This window comes from Cavia porcellus, unplaced genomic scaffold (assembly GCF_034190915.1).
Source record: "Cavia porcellus strain 051 isolate PalLab524CR breed Dunkin Hartley unplaced genomic scaffold, mCavPor4.1 scaffold_23, whole genome shotgun sequence".
Classification (NCBI taxonomy): Eukaryota; Metazoa; Chordata; class Mammalia; order Rodentia; family Caviidae; genus Cavia; species Cavia porcellus.
In genome coordinates this window covers 37905989-37930093 of record NW_026947506.1, presented here as the reverse complement: position 1 = coordinate 37930093, position 24105 = coordinate 37905989, and the positions used below count along the sequence as shown (strand labels likewise).

The window sequence follows — 24105 nt, the reverse complement described above, 5'->3', positions numbered from 1 at the left end:
ACATTCTTGTCACTTGCAGTCACCGTGAACAACTGCCCCTAAGCCATGTCACCCTGCCTTGGAGCCAGCTGAGTATGCACTGAAACCTCCAAAAACTGGAAACTAAATAAATCTTTCCTTCCTTCATTTTGGGCATCAGGCATTTCATCTCAGCAATGAGAGAAAAGTAACCAAAACAGAACTTGGTACCTAGAGTGGGCATCTGTGCTGCAACTATATCTGACCATGTGGTTCGAGAACATTTGGAGATGGCTTGTGGGAAAAGTTTGAGAAGATTTGGAGAAGTCACCTTTTCCAAAGGTAGAGCTGAAATACCTTAGGATTTTCTGTATGGGAGACTCTGGTTAGAAGTCAGGACACCAGAAGGCTGATAGAAATTCTGCCAGTGAACACCAGGCCCAGGAGGTTTCTTCTGGGAAGAAGGACTGCACTGGTTGTTGGACTCCAGATAGTGAGTTATGGCTTGGCAGAATTTTGCTTGTGTCCAGAGACTTCACCTAACCCTAAGATTAAGGGCAGCAGACTGAATAATCTTGCATAAGAAATTTCAAGGCAATTGAACACTGAGGCAGTGGCACAGCTATTGTTGGGGGCTTTTAGCCAGATTTATGTTGCAAATCAAGAGCAAAAAGCCCAGCCCAGTATGGTGATTTAAAATGTTGTGAGTTTGGCCAGAAAGGAAGTCCAGTAAAGCTGTGGACTGTAAAGACAGAGCTGAGATCTCAATTGCTGAGAAGGAACAGAAAAATAAAAAAGATGGCCTCCAGGCATCACAGGAAGAAGCAGTACGTCCCCATGCTTTGCAACCCCAAAACTACAAAATTGAAAGACTGTGTGGAAGAGAAAGCAGCAGAGCACCATGTTCCAGGATGGCAGCTGAGGCCACACAAGGTTCCAAAATGGGGTAACATAAAAAATTTGTTCCTCACAATCAAGTTCAGAGCGCTCAGTAACCCAAATACTTGAGCCCTACAGCCAAGAGAAAGGAAAGCCTGGCTACTGCTCCAGCTCGCAGCAGACCATGGCAGTATCCACGTGGTAGTGGTTTTAAGTGCATGGAAAATGCACAAGTTCTGAGGTTAAGGCAGCTCCCACCCTGATTTCAGAAGGCCTGGGAGGTCAAGCCATGTGCCCCCAAAAAGGCAATGTGTGAAGCTATGATACTGAAGCCAAAGGTGGAATGGAGAACTTAGAATTTTGGAAAAGCCAGGAGCATGGATCATCTAAGGAAAGCTACAAGGATTGAGGAGAGCAGGCCTAAGAGAAGCCCTGAGAGCTAAAATCCCTGAAAGTGCCATTGGGTGGAGTCATTCGAGCCTTTTGGAGCTCACAGCCAGATTGCTTCAGATGCCAGATGTGGAACTTCAGGATTTAATGTTTGCCTTGCTGGATTTTGGACTTGTTTTGGTCTCATTCCTTTGTATCCCTGTTTTAACCTTTGGAATGGTAAAGTTTATCTTGTGTCATTAAATGTTGGAAATGTTTAACTTTGTTTTCATTTGTACAGGGATTATAGCTAAGAGTTTGCCTAAAATCTTGGAGGAGACTAGGGACTTGTTCAGCAATGCTGAAACTGCTAGGACTTTGGCAACTTTCAGAGATGGACTAAATGTCTTTTGCATAAGGAATGTGCACAAGTCCTTGAGGAACCACAGGTGGAATGTTGTGGCTTGTTTAAATGTCCCCCAAAGCCTCATGCAGTCATGGAGGTGGCTGAGTCTAGCCTTGTGATTGGTTCATTGTCTAGTGTTGGGATTGGTGGTGTGAGTGCTGCACCCGCCCAGGAGCAGCTCACCAGCATACCATATAAGGGAGGGAAGAGGGAGTGTTTTCCCCTTTTTGTCCTTTTCATTCTTGTCATTTGCAGCTGCCACAAATGCTTTTGTCAAACTATAAACTAAGTAAAGACTTCCTTCCCTAATTTGGGGCATCAGGTATTTTGTCTCAGCAACCACAGAAAAGTAACCAAGACAAAGAGTAAATATAATCAACAACAGAAGAGACATAGACAATGAAACATTGCTGAAAGAAATTAAAGATATCGATTAATGGAAAGATATGTTTAGAACTCAAAGACTTAATATTAAGATACCAACACTGCTCAAAGCAATCCATACATTTAAACACAATTCTATCAAAATTCTTATTTTTCCTTTGCAAAAGTAGAAAACGATACCCTAAAAATTCAATAAGTTTGGTACAGATATAATTGATAATTCCAAGCTGAGAATAACTTCCAGACAGGGAAAGCCACAGGGATGGGAAGGGGCAATTTATCATAATGGGTTTTTTCCCCCTTAGGGACCCTCATGGGAACCTTCTAATTACTAGAAAATATAGAAATTCAAGTCTGTTATCCATTCACTGAATATTTACTGTCAACAGTGTATCTTACTTTTTTCCCCCAGTGCCAGGGCTCAAACCCAGAGCTTCCAACCTGCTACACAAGCGCTCTATTACCAAGCCACATCCCTGACCCTACAATGTGCCTTTGAAGCATTTATTATATAACAAAGGCTGTGGCTGGCTGTCCTATACTTGAGTGTCCCCTCCCAAATTAGGAAAAGTTAATCAAGGTCCCAAGCAAATGTTCACTGTGATGTTGAGACTCTGTCAGAGGCTTGCCTGCAAAAACTGCCTGCATAGGAAATCATCTTAAATTGCTTATTACAGAATTCTGAGATTCTGCTTCAATAATTCTGGACTTTCTTTTGTGATACTTTTCAGTCAGTTGTTCTCTAGCAAAACTTCATTTTTGAGAAACCAGGGTGGAGCTTAAAACTTCACAGGAAGTAGGCCTGGTCCTTAGAACTCAGTCTCTTCTTTCAATATCTAAACTAATTTACTTCAAATATTATTCTGAAAGCACTGTTTCTCAGGTAAGATATATTCTGCTCCACAGGAGAATACCCAGCAATATTTAGAAACATCTATAATCGTCACAACTAAAGGGTGCTATTTGTATCGAGTATGTTGAGGTCAGAGATGCTGTTAAACATCCCATAGTGCACAGAAGAGCCAGGTCACCACCATCACCCTCTGAACATAATTATCTGGCACAAAATATCAAGTGACAAGGCTGAGAAATCCTGCCAGAATTTAAAATAAGTAGCCTCCAGAGCAACACACTGTTGCCAGGTATTTTCGCCACCTGAGTAGATAAAGCCAACCAGTGCTACAGAATGGAGAATTGGAAAGGCTTAGTTTTCAAGAAACAAAGGTTCCCCTACTTGTTCCTCAGCTGGGATAAAATAGGCACTGGAAGTATTTAAGTATAATCAGCCTACAAAGATCAGAATTCTTTGATGAAACAACTCCCGAGGACAGATGTTGGGTGGTTACCTAGTTCCATCACCATCCATGAGATACAAGAGTGTTTCTTCTTCAAAGGTCATAACGCTAAAAAAGGACAGCTCTTCCCCATCACTTCTGTGAACTTCTCTGCGCCACCTAGCTGCAAGGCGCATGCAGCCAGACATCTAAGATGTAAGGCACAACCACTGAGGGAGCTGCAGGCACCTGGCCCTACAGCAGTGGCTCTATATACATGCACATTTGTATAAGACAGCCAAACGTCCTCTTGGCCTTCAGTATATGCTACTGCCCTGACATCATTAACACAATTTCTTTTCATTCTCAAAGGGGACAGGAAATATGTAAGATGAGCCTGGGACATTTTGTTATCCCAAAAAGCAAAGATACTGTTGGTAATTAGAGCTGTGACAGAAGGAATGAAAAGCCAAGTGAAAGAGGCTTCCACTGGCTAAAGATAATATTTTGAGCATCAAATCTGAACTATATCAAATGTAACTGTCAAATGTTCAAATTCACAATGCACTATGATTGTTTAAAAACTAATCACCTAGGCCTGGGATAGCTCAGTGGCTGCTTCCCTAGCATATATCAGGCCTTAGGTTTGATTTCAAGCACGCCGTTAAAAGGGGCAGGGTTTTGCCTTGTAAGAACAAAGTAACTACTTCATTACTGAGAAAACAGGTACATAAAAGGACAATCAGGCGTTTATCCTTCCTATCCTCTATACACTGAATCTGAAGTATCCTAATTATAAATGAGAGGAAATTTCTTACAGAAGTATCCCAGTTACTAAATGAAGAATCATTTACTGGACTCATGAAATACACAGAACCAGCTCCTCCTCACATTATATAAAAAGAAATAACCAGACAAGGCCACCATCTAGATGTGTTTTTGGCAAATATGAAAGATGAATCAGATCACACCTTTAAATGTCTACATTTTTAGTTATTACAGAGGAAAAAGAAATATGTTAAATAATATTTTGGGGATACAAACAACAAAATTTAGAGTATTTTTAAATGCCATAGATCAATCTATTTTTAATGAATATATTTCAAGAAAAAACAAAGGATAATAACTAAACTGCAAGACTTAGAAGCCAATCATCTAATTGTTCTTAAAAATATATGAGTTTTTGGAAAACATTACTTGGATATTTTAAAATTTTTAAACTTGTTTTTTAGGTATAATACCATTATGATTTTTAAGAGTTCTTGCCATTTATAGGCATACACTGAAATATTTGGAAATAACATTTGAAATTTGTTTCAAAACACTTGGGAGGGAGAAGTACAGATGAAAGACTGGCTGAGTTTGTAACAAAACCAAATGATGACTATATAAAGATTCACTTACATATATCTGAAGTTTACTATTATAAAAATGTTTCTAAAGAACACAGAAAATATTTTTTGGTGATAGTTGAACAGATATCACAAATGAAGTGAGTACAGTCCAATGGGAAAAACTCCCTTTTAATTTAGGCTTTTGCAGATATGGTCCAGAAAGTCTGGCTCTAGAGCAGACATGCAAGAGGCCACATTCAGCAAAATAGGAAGTTTCAGTTCCTCCTGCAGTTTCTCTCAGGAGATTCTTGCTGAAAACCCAGAGGCCTGTTTGGTTAAGTAAATCAACAATTTAATTCAGATAAACACACAAACCACTGATATGGTGGCTCCTATGGTCTCTGCCTGGCTGTGGGATACAGATTTCCTGGGAAGGTGGTATCTTGGCCTGGCCAGGCCCAGATCCTGTGAATTTTGTACATGGACCTCAGCATTACTTAGTAACAGCAGCAGCCCTGTGTACACGTTTCATATAATACAACCTGGTTGGTGTAGCTCGTGGCTGTAGCTGATGGGTTTGGAGAGTCGTAAGTGGTAAAATTATGTTTCAAAGTGTACTGAGTAATACAGTTCTATCAGTCATACCTTTTACCTTATTTATAATGCATAATAGAAACTCAACAAAAGATTATTACAAGGCATCATGTGACAAATCATATCTTTCAATGGTATACTGTCAGCAAAAGGCAAACTTAGTGTGCAAAGGCACAGCCTAAAGGTAACACAGCTGTACAGTTCCAAGAATGTTAAACAGCAAGAATGTTAAATGGCAAGATAACATTAAAGATAAAAACTTTAACACAGAAACACTCTGTCTTCTTGCTTTTGAAAGAAATGTATTTGTTAGATACCTACATCTTTTATGTTCTTGAAACCAACACTACCACCTCAACATCTCTACTAATTAGTGGTGTCCAGAATCATGAGTGTCTTGGATTTTAAGACTCCAGATGCACCAAGGACAGAGGTTTTTCAGCAACAGAGCTAAATGGTAAAAGCAATTCAGGACAAGAAGCTGCCAGGACCAAGGACAATTCGATCTTCAGAACTTATGGGTTCTGAAGATCAAGTACACTGACCAACATGCCAAGTACACTTCAACATCAGGGATCTGTCCCCCAGTGTGTCCCAACCACCCAGAAGATTCCTAGTAGATGGCAAGGTTTCAATAAATACTTATGGAAAAATCAAGTAAGAATATAGAGTAAAGCCTTTTCTTTTACTGTAAGGTGCCACCAAATCTTGGGTATTAATACCCAAGGCATTGCCGGGCATGGTGGCACATGCCTGTAATCCCAGCATTACAGTGGCTGAGGCAGAAAGATCACTGTGAGTCTGAGGCCAGCCTCGGGTACGTGATGAGCTCAAGGTCAGCCTGACAGTACAGTGAGACCCTGTCCCAGAATAAACAAACAAAAATACTAGTTCATTTTTTAGGCTCTTTAATCACACCTTTGTACAGAATTGAAGCTTTGTTTAAAAATATTCTCATGTTTATTCAGTGATTGATAGCAAAATATTAATTTCCTAATGGCTGATGTGTTGACAGTTGTTATAGTACAAAGAATAATGGTGTGGGGAAATATTACATATGAGGGTAGAATGGTACAGTCAGAAATAAAGGAGGCTACAAATAAAGCAAAATAAACAAAGCTGCATGACAGATGATCCCATGTAAGACAGAGTGTACAGGTAAGACCCAGCATGGGAGTGACTGGCAGAATGATAGCACATAAGACTTTTTCTGGGGGCACTTACCACAACATAAACACACTCTGAAATATCTGGGGTTACTGACTGCCCCAAGTCTGAGGTTCCCACTACTACAGCCTAAGCTCCATGACAACAAGGTCTCATCTGTCTCATTCACCATGGTATTTTCAGTGCCAGGAGCACAGGAGGATGTGGGGTAGTGAAGGGAGAGTCTGAGCTAATGATCTTGCAAGAAGGATGGAACCCTCACAAAAACAAGCTTTGGAGCTGCCAACTTGTGACAAAATTCTGCCCTTACTACTAGACTTGTTCAAGAGGTAGATCTGAACACCCCACTGACCGTGAAAACCCCCCAACCTGACCTGAAGCTCAGGATACTGTTTCCCTAAGATGGTAAAGAAATCTGTCCACTGCTTGGACAGAAGGCACGGGCATCTGTGCCCTCTGAAAGCCCTGGATAAAACAGGTCTTGCTCTCTTCTTGTGTTTGGTAGTACATGGAAAGAAAGTGGGCCAGAGCGCCTTTCCATAGTCATCATTGTACATCCCCCCAGCACTTCCCTAAGATGCAAGACACCTTTGTGATGGGCTGTCCCCCACATAGCACCCTCACTGCACTGGGGGCTCCTGGCGATGCTGGGTCTTCTGATGCCGGTTGAGGATGGACCTCTGGTTGAAGCTCCGCCCGCAGGCCAGGCAGTGGTAAGGCTTCTCACCCGTGTGGATCCTCTGGTGACGGACCAGCCTCTCCCCTTTGCTGAAGCGCTTCCCACACACTTGGCACCCATATGGCTTCTCACCAGTGTGAGTACGCCGGTGCACGGCCAGGTTGGCGTTCCTGCTGAAGCTCTTGCCGCACTCACATGTGTAGGGCTTCTCACCAGTGTGCGTCCTCCGATGCACCTGCAGGTGCTGCCTGCGGCTAAAGCTCTTCCAGCAGTCCCCGCACTTGTAGGGCTTCTCCCCAGTGTGGCTCCGCTGGTGGACCTCCAAGTGATGTCTCTGGCTAAAGGTCTTCCAACACTCATTGCACACGAAGGGCCTCTTTCCCAGGTGGGTCCTCTGATGCTTCATGAGGTACTCCCTCAGGGTGAAGCCCTTTCCACACTCCACGCAGCCATAGGACTTCTCCTCCTCATGGGTTCGCTGGTGTCTGACAAGATTGGAGCTCCGGCTGAAGCCTTTGCCACACTCAGGGCATTGAAAAGGCTTCCAGAAGGAGTCTTGGGTTTTGAGGTCATCAGGAAGGGGGATGCTGTGCTGGGAAGCAGGAAGCACTGGCAGGCCACTCCCAGAGCCCCTGGGCTCCTGTTCACAAGCTTGTCCCAGGACAGGACCCTGGACAGCCGTTTCTTCAAACCTCTCTGAGGTCAGCCCAGCAAGTGCCCCTTTGAGGTCTTCCTGCTGTGATTTTATCTCCTTTTCCTTGTTCCCAACACCTACAGGAGAACAGAGATCAAGACTGACTCGATGACAACTAGCAAAGAAAATTTACACATTTGAACTTTGCTTTCAAGGGCCAAGGATGTAACTCAATGGCACAGTGCTCACCTGGCAAACATGAGATCATGAGTTCAATTCCCGGTACAAAAAAAAAAAAATTGCTTCCATACACGTTCCATAATAGTTCCCTCTCTACTTTTCCCTAGACTAACAACCTCAACACCTTTCACCCCCCAGACCCCAAATTCATACCTTCCTTTACTTCTTCCCACCTCCCTGTCCTTTTACAGAAGAGTTGCCAAATTTTAACTTAACTTTCTGCTAATTTAGACTTTCATTCTCTTCAAAATCTAAGTCAGTGGTTTCCTAGTGATTCTCTTCCCTCACTTTTCTGCACTGACACACTCGGCTGATTCTGATTTATTCTGCACTTATTTATATGTGATGCTGCTCCAAACTAATTTACATTCATCAATATGTTCTGCCTTCCCCTAATGATTATAAAGCCACCCCAGTTACAGGACAGTAGTTTTTCCAAATTGTCAACCCTTATTCAGTGTCCCAGCCCTACATACACTGATCCTGCCACCTAACTAGGGATCACTGAATCTGGAAGCTGGAAGAAGACTCTGGGGAGATTCTTGCTAAGTGCTGGCTGAATGAATGAGCCCAGTCTCTCCCCATATCTCTAGCTGCACGGAACAACCACAATTTGACCTTTCTATCCTCATTCTGATCCCTTTCTTCCCCTCTAAATTAACTGTACAGTTGTTCACAGAGAGTAAGGAAAAGAGGAGGAAGAAACATGAAAAAAGGTGCTAGGGAACAAAGAACCCAAGAGAAAACAAAAACAACAAATGACAAGAAGGGCTTAAAGGAGGAGAGAGCTCTTTCAGGCAAAATCATATAAAAGAACCATAAAAAGAAACTGACATTACAGGCTCCCTGGCTGATAAAATATGAAGTACACACCATCACTTTTGATTTATGCTTCGTTTTATAAACCTTTCATAAGGCAAGAAAGAAGTACAAAACAAATGTAGAGCTCAAAGAATTTTCATAATAACAACCATGCAAACAGGCCATATTTTCTAGCTCAAAAACAGAAGAGTACAGATAGAGACAGTCTTACCTGGAGAGACCGCGCAGACCTGAGGCTCCACATACTCCCCAAAACAGTCAATCTGAGCTGGAGTCACATGTCTCCACTCCTCTTCAGGGAAGGTCAAGGCCATATCTTTAAAGGGTGTCAATCCCTGAAACAATACTGAGGATAAATAAGGATCCCTTATTGTTGCAGTCTAACAGTAACAGTGAACACAGAAAACGGACAGCTGAGCAGATTAAGAAGGCAGAAAGATCAGTACATGTAATACATCATACTACCAGAGCCAAGACAAAATAATATGATCATTTCAATAGATGCAGAGACACTTCGGGAGTACATGGCGGATAGATAACAGCAGCTATGGAGGCTCTATGAGATAGTCAGCTTAGAATCCAGGAATGGTGTGGTGTGAGGAGTCCTTAGCAAGGGGAGATATACCCTGCCGACCCAGGAACAAACTAAGCTGAGAGAAACCAACTGGAAATGCAATCCCGGTGCCATAACAGGAACAGATAAAATCTCAGCACCAAAGATGGAACCCACGTCTCTGGAAACCGCAATTTGAATTTCCTGAATCGGCATGGCAGGGACAGAGATGCAAAAACTCGGAGAGTGGGAATCGGCGAATGGAGTTGAGAGCGGGACTGCCGGGGAGCCCTGCATCGACCTTTGATGAGTGAGAGGAATGAGGACCCTTCATAGACTAGGAGGCTCCAACACAGGACATTCTGGGACCAGGCAGACTAGCTGGAACAGGACGCTGCAGTGACTTTAGTTGCATGTTGCCCTCTCAAGTGGGATTGATGGGGAGTGCTTGGCCTGGGTGACGCCGCGGACTAAGACCCAGTAGGCTAGCCCAAACCAGGTCCCAGTGCCTGGTGGTGCACCCTAGCAGTGAAGCCTTCAGTAATTGGACCTGGAGGGGTGGGCCCAGCAGAGGCTGCCCAGGTCTGTGTCTCCCTAGTACACTGCAGTGGGCAGGAACACCTAGCCAGTGTGATTCAAACAAACTGTAACTGACAAAGAAAGAAACTGGGCCTCCTATATACGCCTGTATGGAAAGAACAAAAAATATGAGAAGAGGAGGTAACAAGAAAGGGTCCTCGGTCCCCAAACCTGAGAACACTGATCCAGGAAAGGTAAATGCAAAGGAGAATGAGGACAGAAAACATGCAATATCAGACACAGCACCAACAGACATAAAGTGATATCTCTGGAGCCTCATAGTGAGTTCAAAAGTGAAGGACTTAACGAAGTAAAGCAAGATAAGATATAAGTAGAATAGTTAGACAAATGCTAAGCACCACCCAAGAAAAAACAGATGGTGGAATGGAAGAATAGAAAAAAAGGGGACAATTGTTTGATGGAGAAAATAGAGAAAACATAGAATATGTGAAGCAGTTTCAAAGAGATTACCAGGAAATCAAAAACTCTATTGAAAGCTGGCATAACAGCTTGAAAGAAACTAAGGATAGATTATCTGAACTGGAGGACAGATTAGTAAGGTGGGAGCATGAAATTAAAAACTTCTTAAAAATAACAAGGAAACGGACTTCCGGGAGAACATGGTGGACAGATAGCAGCAGCTACAGAGCCTCTCTGAAAGACCCAGCTTAGAATTCAGGAATGGTGCGGAGTAAGGAATCATAAGCAAGTGGAGATATGCCCTGCTGACCCAAGAACGAACTGGGCTGAGAGAAACCAACTGGGAATGCAATCCTGGTGCTATAACAGGAACAGAAAAGCCTCAGTGCAGAAGCTGGGGCCTGCACCATTGGAAGCCACGATTTGGGTTTCCCGCTGCCACTGCTGCGTCTACATCCGCTCGGCAGGGAGAGAGACGAGCGAAAGCTCTGAGAACAGGAATCGGTGAACGGAGTTGAAAGCAGGACAGGCGGGGAGCTGTGCATTGACCTGCGGTGAGAGAAACTGGGACTCTTCCACGGTCTAGGAGACTCCAACAGAGGACATTCTGGGACCGGACAGACTTGCGGGAACAGGGCGCGGCAGTGACTTCAGTCACATATCCCCCTCTCAAGCGGGATTGGTGAGCAGTGCCTAGCCTATGTGACGCTGCTGGCTGAGACCCAGTAGACTAGCACAACCCAGATCCCAGCGCCTGAAGGTGACCTGGAGGGGCGGGCCCCGCATAGGCTGCCTGGTCTGCAACTTCCTGGTGCGCTGCGGTGGGCAGAAACACCTAGCCAGCACAATTCAATCAGACTGTGGCCAACAGGGAAGAAAGCTGGGCCTCCTATATACGCTTGCATATATAAGGAATAAAGAATACGGGAAGAGGCAGCAACAAGAAAGGCTCCTCGGCCCCCAATTCTGAGAAAGAAGCAATAGCAGACACAACACCAATAGATATAAAGCGCTATCTCCAGAGCCTCATAGACAAGTTCAGGAATGAAGTTATTAATGACCTGAAGCTAGACATAAGCAGAATAGTTAAAGAAATGCTAAGCACCACCCAAGAAAAAAACAGATGGTGGAATGGAAGAACAGAAAAAGAGGGGAGAATTGTTTGATGGAGAAAATAGAGAAAGCATAGAATATGTGAAGCAGGTTCAAAGAGATTACCAGGAAACAAAACTCTATCGAAAACTGGCATAACAGCTTGAAAGAAACTAAGGACAGATTATCTGAACTGGAGGGCAGATTTGTAATATGGGAGCATGAAATGAAAAACTTCTTAAAAATAACAAAGAAACAAACAGCAATAATACAAAGACTAGAAGATGATAAGAGGATCTATAACTTAAGAATTAAGAACATAAAAGAAGAAGTAGGGACACAAACAAATGAACTACAAAAGCTACTCACAGAAATAATCCAGGAGAATTTTCCTAATTTAGCAAAAGGTAAAGATACTCAGTTGTATGAAGCATACAGGACCCCAGCCACCTACAACCCAAACAGAGCAACACCCAGGCATATAATAATTAAAATTCCAGAAATCCAATACAAGAACAGAATGTTAAAAGCCGTCACCTGAGACAAGAAACAGATCACTTACAAGGGAACACCCATCAGAATTAAAGCAGATTTCTCGGCACAAACCATCAAATCACGAAGAGCGTGGGGGAAAATAATTCAAGCTTTGAAAGATAATAATCTCCAGCCAAGATTGATATATCCTGCACAACTATCCCTGGAAATTGATGGAAAAACAAGTGCTTCCAGGATAAAGAGGAACTAGGAGAATACGCAACCACCAATTCAACTCTACAGAGAATACTGTAGGATATTCTAAAAAAGAAAAATACGAAGAATCTAGAAATAGTGGCAGAGAGGCCACAATGAATGGAGCAGAAAACAAAATGAAGAAGACAAACTGACGACTAATGACAGAAAAAGAGCTAAACAGAAATGAGGCAGAGAAGATTGGGTGATAGGAACAGCTATTTTGGAGAAAATGATTTCTTAATAGGTAATACTGATTTAGTATCATCTTGTTTTGAAATCTCATCAAGCTTTTGTTCTTCTGTCTCCATTGGTCTAAACAGGTTGTATCTTATTGGATTTTATTATGTATGATAGTATAAGCAAAAACTTTTATAGACAAGGAGATTATACAGAAACCATTGTTCATTTTCTGTTAGTTGATTCTAAATACCCTGTAATACTGTCATTCTCTTAAATGGTTTTACATTGTTTTGATATATTTGATGCTACAGTATACGAAGTTATACTCAAAGATTTCAAGGAAAGAGACAATATGGTAGCTACTTTTATGTTGGGATTATATTGTGGTGAAACACTATTTTGCTTAAATGGTTATGTTTTGATCTGCGCTATTTTGCTGTTATGCCCTCTTTTATCTCAATCTCCATTTTATTATTTACTTTTTTATTTTTATCCTTTTAATTAAGGGAAAAAAAATAAAAAATAGCAGGATAAATTACAGTAACCCACTTTGACTTTCCATTATCTTGATTTAAAGCCCTGTATTGCTCTCACCATCTTGTTTTGACTGGTGTCCCTCTATTCTATTTTGCTTGATAGTACCAGGTTCGAAAGTTTAGGCAACAGCTGTGAAGATAGTGGGATTCATTATGACACCCATTCTGGTTGACTATTATCTACTTTTGAAGACCTGTAATGTCTCCAATGTTTTGGTTTTGTTGGTTTTGTTCTTTACTGTTTTGTTCAAATTTATTATAACTGATGATATAGGCAATTCTATTAGAGATAGCAGGAGGCATTATGGTAACCACTGTTGATCACCTTGTATTATGCTTTTACATTATCTATTATGTCCACCTTTTTGATTTGACTGACTCTGTTCTGTTATGCCACATTTGGTTCTACTCTCTTCCAAAAAAGTAATAAGAACTGTGGGAGCAACAAAACCCAAAATGTGTAATTGTCATTGTACAAAAGAGAGGAAAAGAAAGTGCTCTAAACGATATAACTGCATGTATATTTAAGTGTATAAGATAGATAATGATATTACTGAGTTTTGTTGGATCATTGAACAGGACTGTTTGCAGTATCACTGTTGGAATGTCCACTTTATAAGCTTTAATTTTGTAACTTGAACAACTATTTCTAAGATGACAATATGTAATCCATTAACTAGTGATTTCCTACTGTTTATTTTTTTCTGTAAATCTGTATAACTTGTATCCTTTCTCTGCTTTTTTTTTCTCCTTAAATAAAATTTAAAAAAAAATAATAATACAAGGCTAGAAGATGATAAGAGGATCTATAACTTAAGAATTAAGAACGTAAAAGAAGAAGTAAGGACACAAACAAATGAACTATAAAGGCTATCCACAGAAATAATCCAGGAGAATTTCCCTAATTTAGCAAAAGATACAGATACTCAGATGTATGAGGCATGCAGGACTCCAGCCACCTACAACCCAAACAGAACACCACCCAGGCATATAATAATCAAAATTCCAGAAATCCAATATAAGAACAGAATGTTAAAAGCCGTCAGAGACAAGAAATAGATCACTTACAAGGGAACACCCATCAAAATTACAGCAGACTTCTCAGCACAAACCATCAAATCACGAAGAGCTTGGAAGGAAATAATTCAAGCTTTGAAAGATAATAACCTCCAGTCAAGATTGATATATCCTGCACAACTGTCCCTAGAAATTGATAGAAAAACAAGGTGCTTCCAGGATAAAGAGGAACTGGGGGAATTTGCAACCACCAATTCAACTCTACAGAGAATACTGCACAATATTCTAAAAAAGAAAAATACCAAGATTCCAGAAACAGTGGCAGAGAGGCCACAATGAATGGAGCACAAAGTGAAATGAAGTAGACAAACTGACAACTAATGACAGAAAAATAGCTCAACAGAAATGAGACAGAGAAGGTCGAATGGTAGGAACAGCTATTTTGGAGAAAACAAGACATAATAGGTAGTGCTGATTTAATATCATCTTGTTTTGAAGTCCCATCAAGCTTTTGTTCTTGTGTCTCCATTGGTTTTAACATGTTGTATCTCATTGGATTTTATTATATGTGATAATATAAACAAAAACTTTTATAGACAAGGAGATTATACAGAAATCATTGTTCATTTTCTGTTAGTTGATTCTAAATACCCTGTAATACTGTCATTCTCTTGAACGGTTTTACATTGTCTTGATATGTTTCATGATACAGTATATGAAGTTTTACTCAAAGATTTCAAGGAAAGAGACTATGGTAACTACTTTTATGTCAGGATATCTTGTGAAACACTATTTTGCTTAAATGGTTATGTTTTGACCTGTGCTGTTTTGGTGTTACGTCCTCTTTTATCTCAATCTCCTTTTTTTTTATTTACTTTTTATTTTTATCTTTTTAATTAAGGGAAAGTAAATTAAAAATAGCAGGATATATTATAGTAACCCACTTTGATTTCCTATTAACTTCATTAGAAACCCTGTATTGGTCTCACCATCTTGTTTGGACTGATTTTCCTCTATTCTGTTTTGCTTGATAGTACCCAGTTTGAGAGTATAGTCAACAACTGTGAAGACAATAAGATTCATTATGACGCCCATTCTGGTTTGACTATTATCTTCTTTTGAAGTCCTGTAATGTCTCCAATGTTTTGGTTTTATTGGTTTTGTTCTTTACTGCTTTGTTCAATTTTATTATAACTGATGATATAGGCAATTCATTTTAAGATAGCAATAGGCATTATGGTAACCATTGTTGATCACCTTGTGTTTTGTTTTTACATTATGTATTATGTCCATCCTTTTGATTTGACTGACTCTGTTTTGTTATGTCACATTTGGTTTTATTCTCTTCATAAAAAGTAATAAGAACTGTGGGAGTAATAAAACCCAAAATGTATAATTGTCATTGTACAAATGAAAGGAAAAGAAAGTGATCTAAAGGATATAACTGCATATTTAACTGTATACTTAAGTGTATGAGATAGATAACCATATTACTGAGTTTTGATGGATCACTGAACAGAACTGTTTGCAGTCTCACTGTTTGTCCACTTTATATGCTTTAATTTTGTAACTTGAACAACTATTTCTAAGATGATAATATGTAATCTATTAACTAGTGATTTCCTACTGTTTATTTTTTCTGAAATTCTGTATAACTTGTACCATTTTTCTGGGTTTTTTTTTCTCCTTAAATAAAATTTAAAAAAATAGATGCAGAAAAAGTTTTTGACAAAGTCTAGCACCCATTCATGATTAAAATCCTACAAAAAAATTGGAATAAATGGTCTTTATATCAATCTGATAAAAGCCATCATGCAAATCAACAGCCAACATCATACTAAATGGAGAAAAACTGAGAACTATCTCTCTAAAATTAGGAACAAAATAAGGATGTCCTCTGTCTCTACTCTTATTTAACACAGTCCTGGAAACTTTAGCTGGAGTGATTAGACAAGAGAAATAAATAAAAGAAAAAAAGAGAGGAAAGGAAGAAGTTAAACTACTGTTATTTGCAGATGACACGATACACTCCATAGAAAGCTCAAAAAATTCCAGCAAAAGACTACTAGAGTTAATAAGCCAATTCAGTAATGTTGCTGTTACAAAGTCAACATTCAAAAATCCACAGCCTTCCTATACATGAGTAACTCACTGAGAAAAAAACCAGGGAAACAACACCTTTCGCAATAGCATCCAAAATAATGAAATACCTAGGAATCAATCTAATAAAGGATGTAAAAGACCTCTACATTGAAAGCTACAGTACTCTGAAAAAGGATATTGAAGAGGTTATTAGAAAATAGAGAGATATCCCGTGCTCTTGGGTAAGAAGAACCAATATAGTGAAAATGGCCATACTTTCAAAACTGTATAAATGGATTCAATGCAATTCCAATTAAAATTGCAATAGTATATCTCATAGCATTAGAGAAAAGAATCCAAAAATTCATCTGAAACCTAAAGAGACCTAGAATAGCAAAAGCAATCGTAGGCAACAAAGGCAAGGCAGGGGCACCCACATCTCCAATTTGAAATTACACAATAAAGCTAATGTGATTTAAAAAAAAAAAATAGCATGGTACTGGCAAAAAAAAAAAAAACAGACATGAAGATCAGTGGAACAAATTAGATGTTGCAGAAACAACTCCATACATACTAAGCCACTTATCTTTAACAAAGTTACCAAACACATTCACTGGAAGAAAGATAGCCTCTTTAATAAGGGGTTCTGGAAAACCTGGCTATGCACATGTTTAAGATTAAAGTTGGACCCCTATCTTTTACCATGCACTAATCTAAACTCAGAATGAATCCAAAATCTTAATATTAAAACAGAAACATTACACATGCTGGAAGATAGAGTAGGTAGAACTCTTAAAGACACTGATATAGGCAAAGACTTTATGAACAAAACCCCAACTGCACAGAAGCGATCACAAAGAATCAACATTTGGGATTTCATCCTATTGAGAAGCTTTTACACAGCAAGAAAAACCACCAACAGAATAAAGAGACAACCCACTCTGTGAGAGAAAATATTTCCCAGTTGTTTCTCAGACAAAGAATTACTGTCAAAAACATATAAAGAACTCAAAAAAATAAAAAAAATCAGTCCTCCCAGATTTAAAAACTCAATCCAAAAATGGGCATTTGAGATGAACACACACTTCTCAGATGAAGAAGCATAAATAAACAGCAAATAAATATATGAAAAAATGTTCAACATCACTGGTCATTCACGAGATGCAAATTAAAGCAACACTGAGATTGCACCTCCCCTCAGAAAGAATAGCTATTGTCAAGAAATCAACCAATAACAAATGATGAAGGAACTGTGAAGAAAAAGGAACCCTTCTCCATTGTTGGTGGGAGTGTAAACACTGTGGAAATCAGTGTGGATATTCCTCAAAAAACTAAGATTAGAGGTTTCATTTGACCCAGCTATTCCCCTTCTGAGTATTTTCCCAGAAGAATTGAAAATATCATACTGCAGTGATATATGTGCATCCTTGTTTATAGCAGCACAATTTGTAATAGCCAAATCTTGGGAACAACCTAAAATTCCCATTGACTGAGAAATGGATAAAAAAAGGTGGTATTTTTATACAATGGAGTATACTCATCCATACAGAAAGACTTTTATAGGTAAATGGATGCAACTTGAATCCATATTCGTTCATAGTTAAATAAATCAGACATGCATGTATAAGCATCATACTATTTCACTAGTGTGAGAAGCTGAAATTGTGTGTGTGTGTATGTGTGTGTGTTAAGATAGTTATACCACTGATTTCCTAAGTTCATTAACAAGAAAGGTTTTTGCTGACACCATTCAGACAACTGAATGCAGATGCTATGTGCTCTGGCTAACTGATTTGGGGATGGCAATGTGCAACGTATGTACCATTGTTGTCCTCTGATTGTTGTGTTTTGAAATTTTATTTATTTTTTTTTCTTTGAACTAAAATGGAAAAAAAAAAAAGGAAGGCAGAAGGAATCTGTCACTGAATAGTCTGGGACCAGAACCATTCATCTCTCCACAATTTAAGGGAAAGCAATTGGGGTTTTTTGTTTGTTTGTTATGAGACAAAGTCCCACTACATAGTTCAGACTGACCTTGAATTCACTGGGTAGCCCAGGTGGGTCTTGAACTCGAGCACTCCTCCTACCTCTCCCTCCTGAGTGCTGGAATTGCAGCCACCATACCCAGTTTAGGAGAAAGCAATTGATTTCTCTAATCCCTGATGCTGTGGCACTGCTCGCTTCCAACAACCCCAGCATCATGTCAGCTCAGTCACCTGCACTTGCCCCTCAAGTATCAAAGCAACTGGGAATTGCCTTGTGTCCCTCAAGGCTTATCTTAAAGAACAGAACCATATTAGAAGAAATACATTCTCATTTTCTTATTCACTACACCATAAAGAACCACTCCAGCAACAGGAAGATCCGGCACAATGAAAAGACTGGACATCATTCCTCATTCCCTGCAAACTATGTTCTTAGAAAACAGGAATGGGGACTGGAGTGGGCATCAAACCTTGCTCAACTATGGCTTTGCCTTACCTTGCTTTTTTTCTACCAATTAATGCCTTTCTTCATCAAGCTCTTTTAAGACCATTCCCTTTCAGATAGGTACCCCTCTAGGAGCCCACTTTCCTGGTAGCACTCAGCACTCTGTGGAAGATGTTTAAACTGTGGCAGGAGTGGCCATCTGTATCCTCATTACCCCCAGGTGAGGCAGGTTTGCAAGTGCTACCAAGGACCCAACTCCCAGACTTGCAAATGAGGGCCTGAAAACACTGTCCAGCATGCCAAAAGCCCCACCCTTGACCAGCTCCCTCTCACTGACATCACCACAAAAGAAGCAGCAACAGAAGCAGCCACAAAGGGAATCATCTCTGGGGCAATCACTGGAGCCAACACATGCCTATCAAAACTTTCTCATTGTCTTCCTCTTCACAATGATAATGAGAAATACCACTGTATCACTCTATGACCTGGGCTAGGAATAAGGCTCAGTGCAGATTAACAACTGGAAGATGGTACAACACAGAACTAGCAAGAAAGTTATTTAACTCTGTGGATGGCATTCTGCTATGCAGGGAAGCCACATCTCTGTCAAAACATCCTGACTTCCAAGATGGCAGTCACAGCTCACCTGTGATCCTGATGCAAGGAACCCAGCTGCCATCTCTTGGTCTCTGGTGCCCACAGCAGGGAGGCTGGGACCAGCCTGAAGAATCGACAGTGCTGAGGAAAGGACAAAAAGCAGGAAAAAGATTAACACAGTCATCAGTCTGCCCACTCAAGAGGCATCCCCACCCAACACGCAACCTCAGTCTACAGACTTTAGATAGAATCACTTTGGAGCCACACAGACCCCCAGAGCAATCTAGATGTCCCCTGCCCTACACTCAGCTGGGGAAACAATCCCAGCCTTGTCTCTCCAGGGATATTCATGTTCCCTGGCCATACTTGGAGATAATCTCCTTTAATTAATTAACAGAAGAAAATCCCACATTATTTGAGACATGTGGTTTGCTCACTTAGTAAATATTCCAACTTGTCAGCTACATGGCTCTAGTTGTTTCTATAAGAGATGTGCAAGAAAGGTGAAGAAATGTTAAGAGAACATGATTCCCTAGTCATACCCTCCAGAAGTCAGAACAGAGGTAGAGAAAATTTCATCTGTGTCCTACTGAGGTCAACTGAGGAAAATTCAGAATTACACCATGCAGGAGAGAGTTTATCCTCTACTGAGTTTCTGAAGCAAATGAGTGGGAGAGTGGCTGAGAGTAGTGTTCCAAACCTTCCACCTTTGCTGTCTGCATCTTACCCTGCTCCTGGAAGGCCTGCGTCCCATCTCCAGGGTTCTGACTCAGTTGCTCCTTGGTGCTCTGGTCTAAGCCTTGAACTCCTTCCTCATGGGGCATCCCCCACTCAGGCTTGATATCCACTGGCCCCAGGTGGACATTTGGCTCCCAAGTACCTCTGCCAATGGCTGTCTCCTGCTGCTCTCCCTGCATATGGCATGGAACCTAAGAACAGTTCCCAACACCAATTAGAATGAGGCTTGGTGAAGACTACTATGAAGGGAACTGAACTAAACCCTAAAGAGAAAACTAAGAAAAGAGCCATGCTGGCTTTAGGGAAGTGGAAAGAAAAGCCAGCTGAGCTTTTCTCAAGGACATCAGTGAGGAGGTAAAACAGAGGTTAAAATCCCTTTTGCAGGTCCTGAGCAACCTGTATCTGTTCATTCCATTTGACAAGGCTCCTTCTGTTTGCCTTAACACTAATCAAATTTCCCACACCATCACAGGGTCCAAATACTGTCGTGCTGAGTACTTTAGCACTCTACATTCATCACTAGAAAACAAATTTTCCCGGCTTGGAAGCTGAAATTTTAAAAATGCAAAGTCCATACTTTGCAGTGAATTAGACAGTGAGGAACAGCTACTCTATATAAAGCAAGGACAGCCAGGAGGCCTCCCATGTGAGACACACTCATAAAACCAAGACCCTTCCTCATCAGCTCTTAGGCTCCTGAGTTGGGAGTAGAAAACAAATTCTCCCAGGATTCTACAGGGAGACAGGGAGCAAGGGATGATGGCAATATGGGAGGGAGGCCAGACTACAGACTGCCTGGGATTTGCCCTCTTTTCCTGGCCCTCAGTCAGGTGACTACACCACAGAGTGATGGAAACACAGCCAGTCTCGAGACAGCATCTGTGGTGTAGTCATCTGGTGTCATCAGAATAGCATCACATAAGTCAGTGTCCCAGACATGGAAACAGCACAACCATGGATAACTCATAGGAAGAGTATTTACCAAGTAGGATTCCCACATTCCTACAGGCAGCTCCCCCAAAGTGGGACTGGTTCTACAGAAGGCCCTGAAAACAATCTCGACAGCCTTCTGTGGACAAGAAGCTCAAGAAGGAAATAGGAACAGGCCTCTCCCTGATGCCCAAAGATTTCAGGCCCTGCACACCAGCATCTTCCCTAGGAGCAGCTTCTCTTGCTTAAAACACCACTGCTCTCAAAGAATTTGAGAGCAAAAGAGGTTCTATACCTCATCTATTCCCACTGCTTCTTCAAGCCTCTTCACTCTTTAATTCTCACACCATCAGCACAAGACCCAGACACCCTCTTCTCACCCACCGCCTTGGTATCCAGCATGTTGTCAGTCAAGTCCTCCACCATAGCCACCAGGGCCTTGCCGCTTTCCGGGCTGTGTTCTCGAATCCAGGCATAGAATTCCCGGGGCAGGATGGTGAGGAACTGCTCCAGCACTAGCAGCTCCAGGATCTGCTCCTTGGTGTGCAACTCAGGCCGCAGCCACCGACGACACAGCTCTTGGAGCTCCCTGAGGGCTTCCTGGGGACCTGCTGCTTCCTGGTAACGGAACTGTCGAAACCTCAGACGGAAAGTCTCAGGACTAGAATCTTCCTGGCCCCTGCCCCACAGCAACTCTTTTTCCAGTTTCACCACAGGAACACTCATTTGATGCTGAGGATCTTCCGCCATCCCAGGACGCTCTTTAAGCATCTTCACACTCCCTCCCCAAAGACTGAAGATAACAGAACAAATGAGCCTTTTGAGAACATGAAACATACAGAAGGTTGGTCCTGTGTCTACACTAATGAATATTCTGCTGGAGAACACAGTAATAACCTGCTATGAGGTATTTTTTCAAAATGCTGAACATATTTCCTGATGTCCATGTCATTTAAAAACAGTATTTACTAAATGCCTATTAGGTACAGAAAATCCTTAAATTTTATCACCCACAAATAGCTGAGGAGATAATTCAGATAACTCTACAACAGGAAATAGTATAAAATGGGTTAACATGTAGTACCCACTCTTTCAACACTAAAGGACACATACATTTAACATATATAAACACACAGTCATATAATGCATAACATTATATGACAGTGGTCCCATAAGATTGTAACAGAACTGAAAAATTCCTATCATCTAGTATCACAATTGATAATATACAACTATGCTACTGGCTTAATATTTACTATGCTTTTAATCATTACTCCTTCTACTTATTAAAAAGTTCACTGTAGGGAGCAGGGATTTAGCTTAGTGGCACAGCACCTGCATAGCAAGCCTGAGGTCCTGAGTTTGATTACTAGTAACCACCCACCCCAAAAACAGTTCAGTGTAAGACAGTATACTCTGTTTTGCCAATAGCAGCCTTATACAGTACTGTACTTCTTGACTGTATCACAAGGCCATGTTAATTAACCTAGACCATCTAGGTAAGTGCACTCAATGGTGTCTACACAACGCATTTCTCAGAACATATCCTTATCATTGAGCAAAGCACGCTTCTCTGTGTGGGTGTGGGTGTGTGTGTGTGTGTGTGTACCCTCTCAAACATGTAGAGAAACTAGTGCTTGCCCTCTTGAAATTCATACTAATGTACCCAACAGAAAAAGTAAATATGAGCAAGTACATAACAACTGGTCTGTTAGTGGGCCCATGGATTTGATAAGATTTTTATGAAGACATGATACTTAGCCCAAAAATTAAAGGAAGATTCTGTAAGCCAGTCATTCCAAGAGTACTCCAGGAAAAAGTCTTAGATTAGAAATTACTTTGCATGACTTGGAATGTGATAGTGTGCTCAGCAGGAAGACAATGAAGCCAAAGTCTGCCTCCCAAAAATACATAATATATAAATATAGACAGGTATATATAGATATATAGATATAGATTAGATATATAAAACACAAGAAATTTAAAAACGAAAATGATCAATGCAATGTAAATTCAAGTATTCCTCAGGAAGGGGCTTGTGGTAGACACAAGGTGAGTCCCATTTACCCCCATGGGGGAGGGGGATGCCCCCAGGGAGGATGGAGGTTAAGGAGACAACCCTTAGTCCAAAAATCATCCTGTTTCAGAGAATGAAAAACTGGTAAAAGGCATGCCCCAAACTTCTGCTAAATATTCTATTAGGTGTTTGTGTATTTACCCACACACGGCACCACTTAAATCGACTTTACATTTTCAGTCTACGGGATCCATTTTCTCTGTTACATGAAGATTTCTCTTTTATGACTTTCTAGCTGTTGCATCTGCTCATCCCACCAGTGCATTTAGTGCACTGTAGTGCCAATGTTTACCACTGTCTCCGTTCACCAGATTCCCTTTTAAGCAAGAGAGGTCTTCATCCTTCATCTCCAGCACCGGAGACTGAAGGTGCCGCGAGCCTATTTTTTAAATGACTGTACTACGTCTTGTTCTATAATGATTACTTTCACTTTTTTCTAAGAGTTCCGCATCAGTTTAAAATCTTGGGTTCGCGGACGTCCTGAGTTTCTTAGGCCAAGCCTGGCGAGGCGAGATGAACCTCACTCCTACCTGAGCCTACAGAGGCGCGGCCGTCCGAGTCGCCACCCGCAGGGCCTTGTCCCACAGCCGCACCACAGCCCGACCCCGTAGACAGCCAAGAGCCGCGACCGCAGCCCGCCTGGCAGGCTCTCACCACGTACCCGCGACCCTTTAGACCAGCAACCGCGCCGATATCCTGAGTCTTCCGCGGACAGGAAGTGAGTGGCGGACGCGGTCAGACAGGTGCGCAGGAAGAAGTTTCCTTCCGTCTCCTCTCTAGGATTCTCGGAGGTCTCAGAGGTGCATCTCGATGGTCTCTTGTTGTCTCCAGGGCTGACTGTCCCCCTAGAGGCTCTTCGTTGCTGGTGCCTGTCTACTTCAGTGCCTTTCCCCGTTTTTTCTCCGTGAAGATTAGACAAAGGCGCCATTCTAGAAGCTAAAAGTCTGTCCAGACGCCTTGTGCACAGCGTACTGTGAATAATGCACTGTGCGAGGCTTTGGGGAGAGAGCTGATGGAAGCAGTCCGGGGCAGTATGGGTTCACATAAGAGGGGCTTGGGCCCCGTGTGAGTGTTTGTGCATGTGCGTAGTAATCAACGAAGACTTCCTAGAGGAATGAGTCCCTGCGTTAAGTTGTGAAGGGCAAACCCAAAATGCCTTTACTAGAGAAAACATGGCAAGGCCAGAAAGTGCAAAGAGGCACTTCTCCTCCGCCAGAGCCACCTAGAAAGCCAGCTACATGGCCTACCACTCGGCTTGGGTAGATTTGTGAAAGATGCTGTAGAGAAACCCTGGAGAAAGACTGACCAAGAGGGGAGGCAGGTCAGGAACTGAGACGACTAACTCATCAAGCAGGAAGAGGTTAAATAGAGTAGTCCAGGAGAGAGGATGAGAGACAACTGG

At 41.4% G+C, this 24105-nt stretch overlaps 1 protein-coding gene across 4 annotated transcripts; it reads right to left on the bottom strand.

The window, feature by feature from the left end:
- Positions 1 to 6089: 6089 nt before the first annotated feature.
- On the bottom strand, positions 6090 to 23504 carry Zscan25 (zinc finger and SCAN domain containing 25). 4 transcript variants are annotated; one of them, XM_003470013.5, is made up of 6 exons: positions 23365 to 23504; positions 21011 to 21419; positions 19686 to 19887; positions 19008 to 19099; positions 8952 to 9075; positions 6090 to 7815 (listed from the first exon to the last, which is right to left on the bottom strand). In XM_003470013.5, the coding sequence occupies exons 2-6, from the start codon at positions 21395 to 21397 to the stop codon at positions 6986 to 6988; spliced, it is 1635 nt and encodes a 544-aa protein (XP_003470061.1). In that variant the 5' UTR covers positions 21398 to 21419; positions 23365 to 23504; the 3' UTR covers positions 6090 to 6985. The 4 variants fall into 4 exon arrangements, with proteins under 4 accessions (XP_003470061.1, XP_013008036.1, XP_013008037.1 ...); XM_013152582.3 differs by having other exon boundaries at positions 23234 to 23428; XM_013152583.3 differs by lacking the exon at positions 19686 to 19887 and having other exon boundaries at positions 21007 to 21419; positions 23234 to 23430.
- Positions 23505 to 24105: the final 601 nt, after the last annotated feature.

Coding starts and splice junctions, on each gene's coding strand:
- Zscan25 (XM_003470013.5), bottom strand. CDS start 21,397: ATGCTTAAAGAGCGTCCTGGGATGGCGGAAGATCCTCAGCATCAAATG. Junction 19,888..21,010: donor ACATGCTGGATACCAAGGCG/GTGGGTGAGAAG, acceptor AACTGTTCTTAG/GTTCCATGCCATATGCAGGG. Junction 19,100..19,685: donor GCAGGCCTTCCAGGAGCAGG/GTAAGATGCAGA, acceptor TCCTTTCCTCAG/CACTGTCGATTCTTCAGGCT.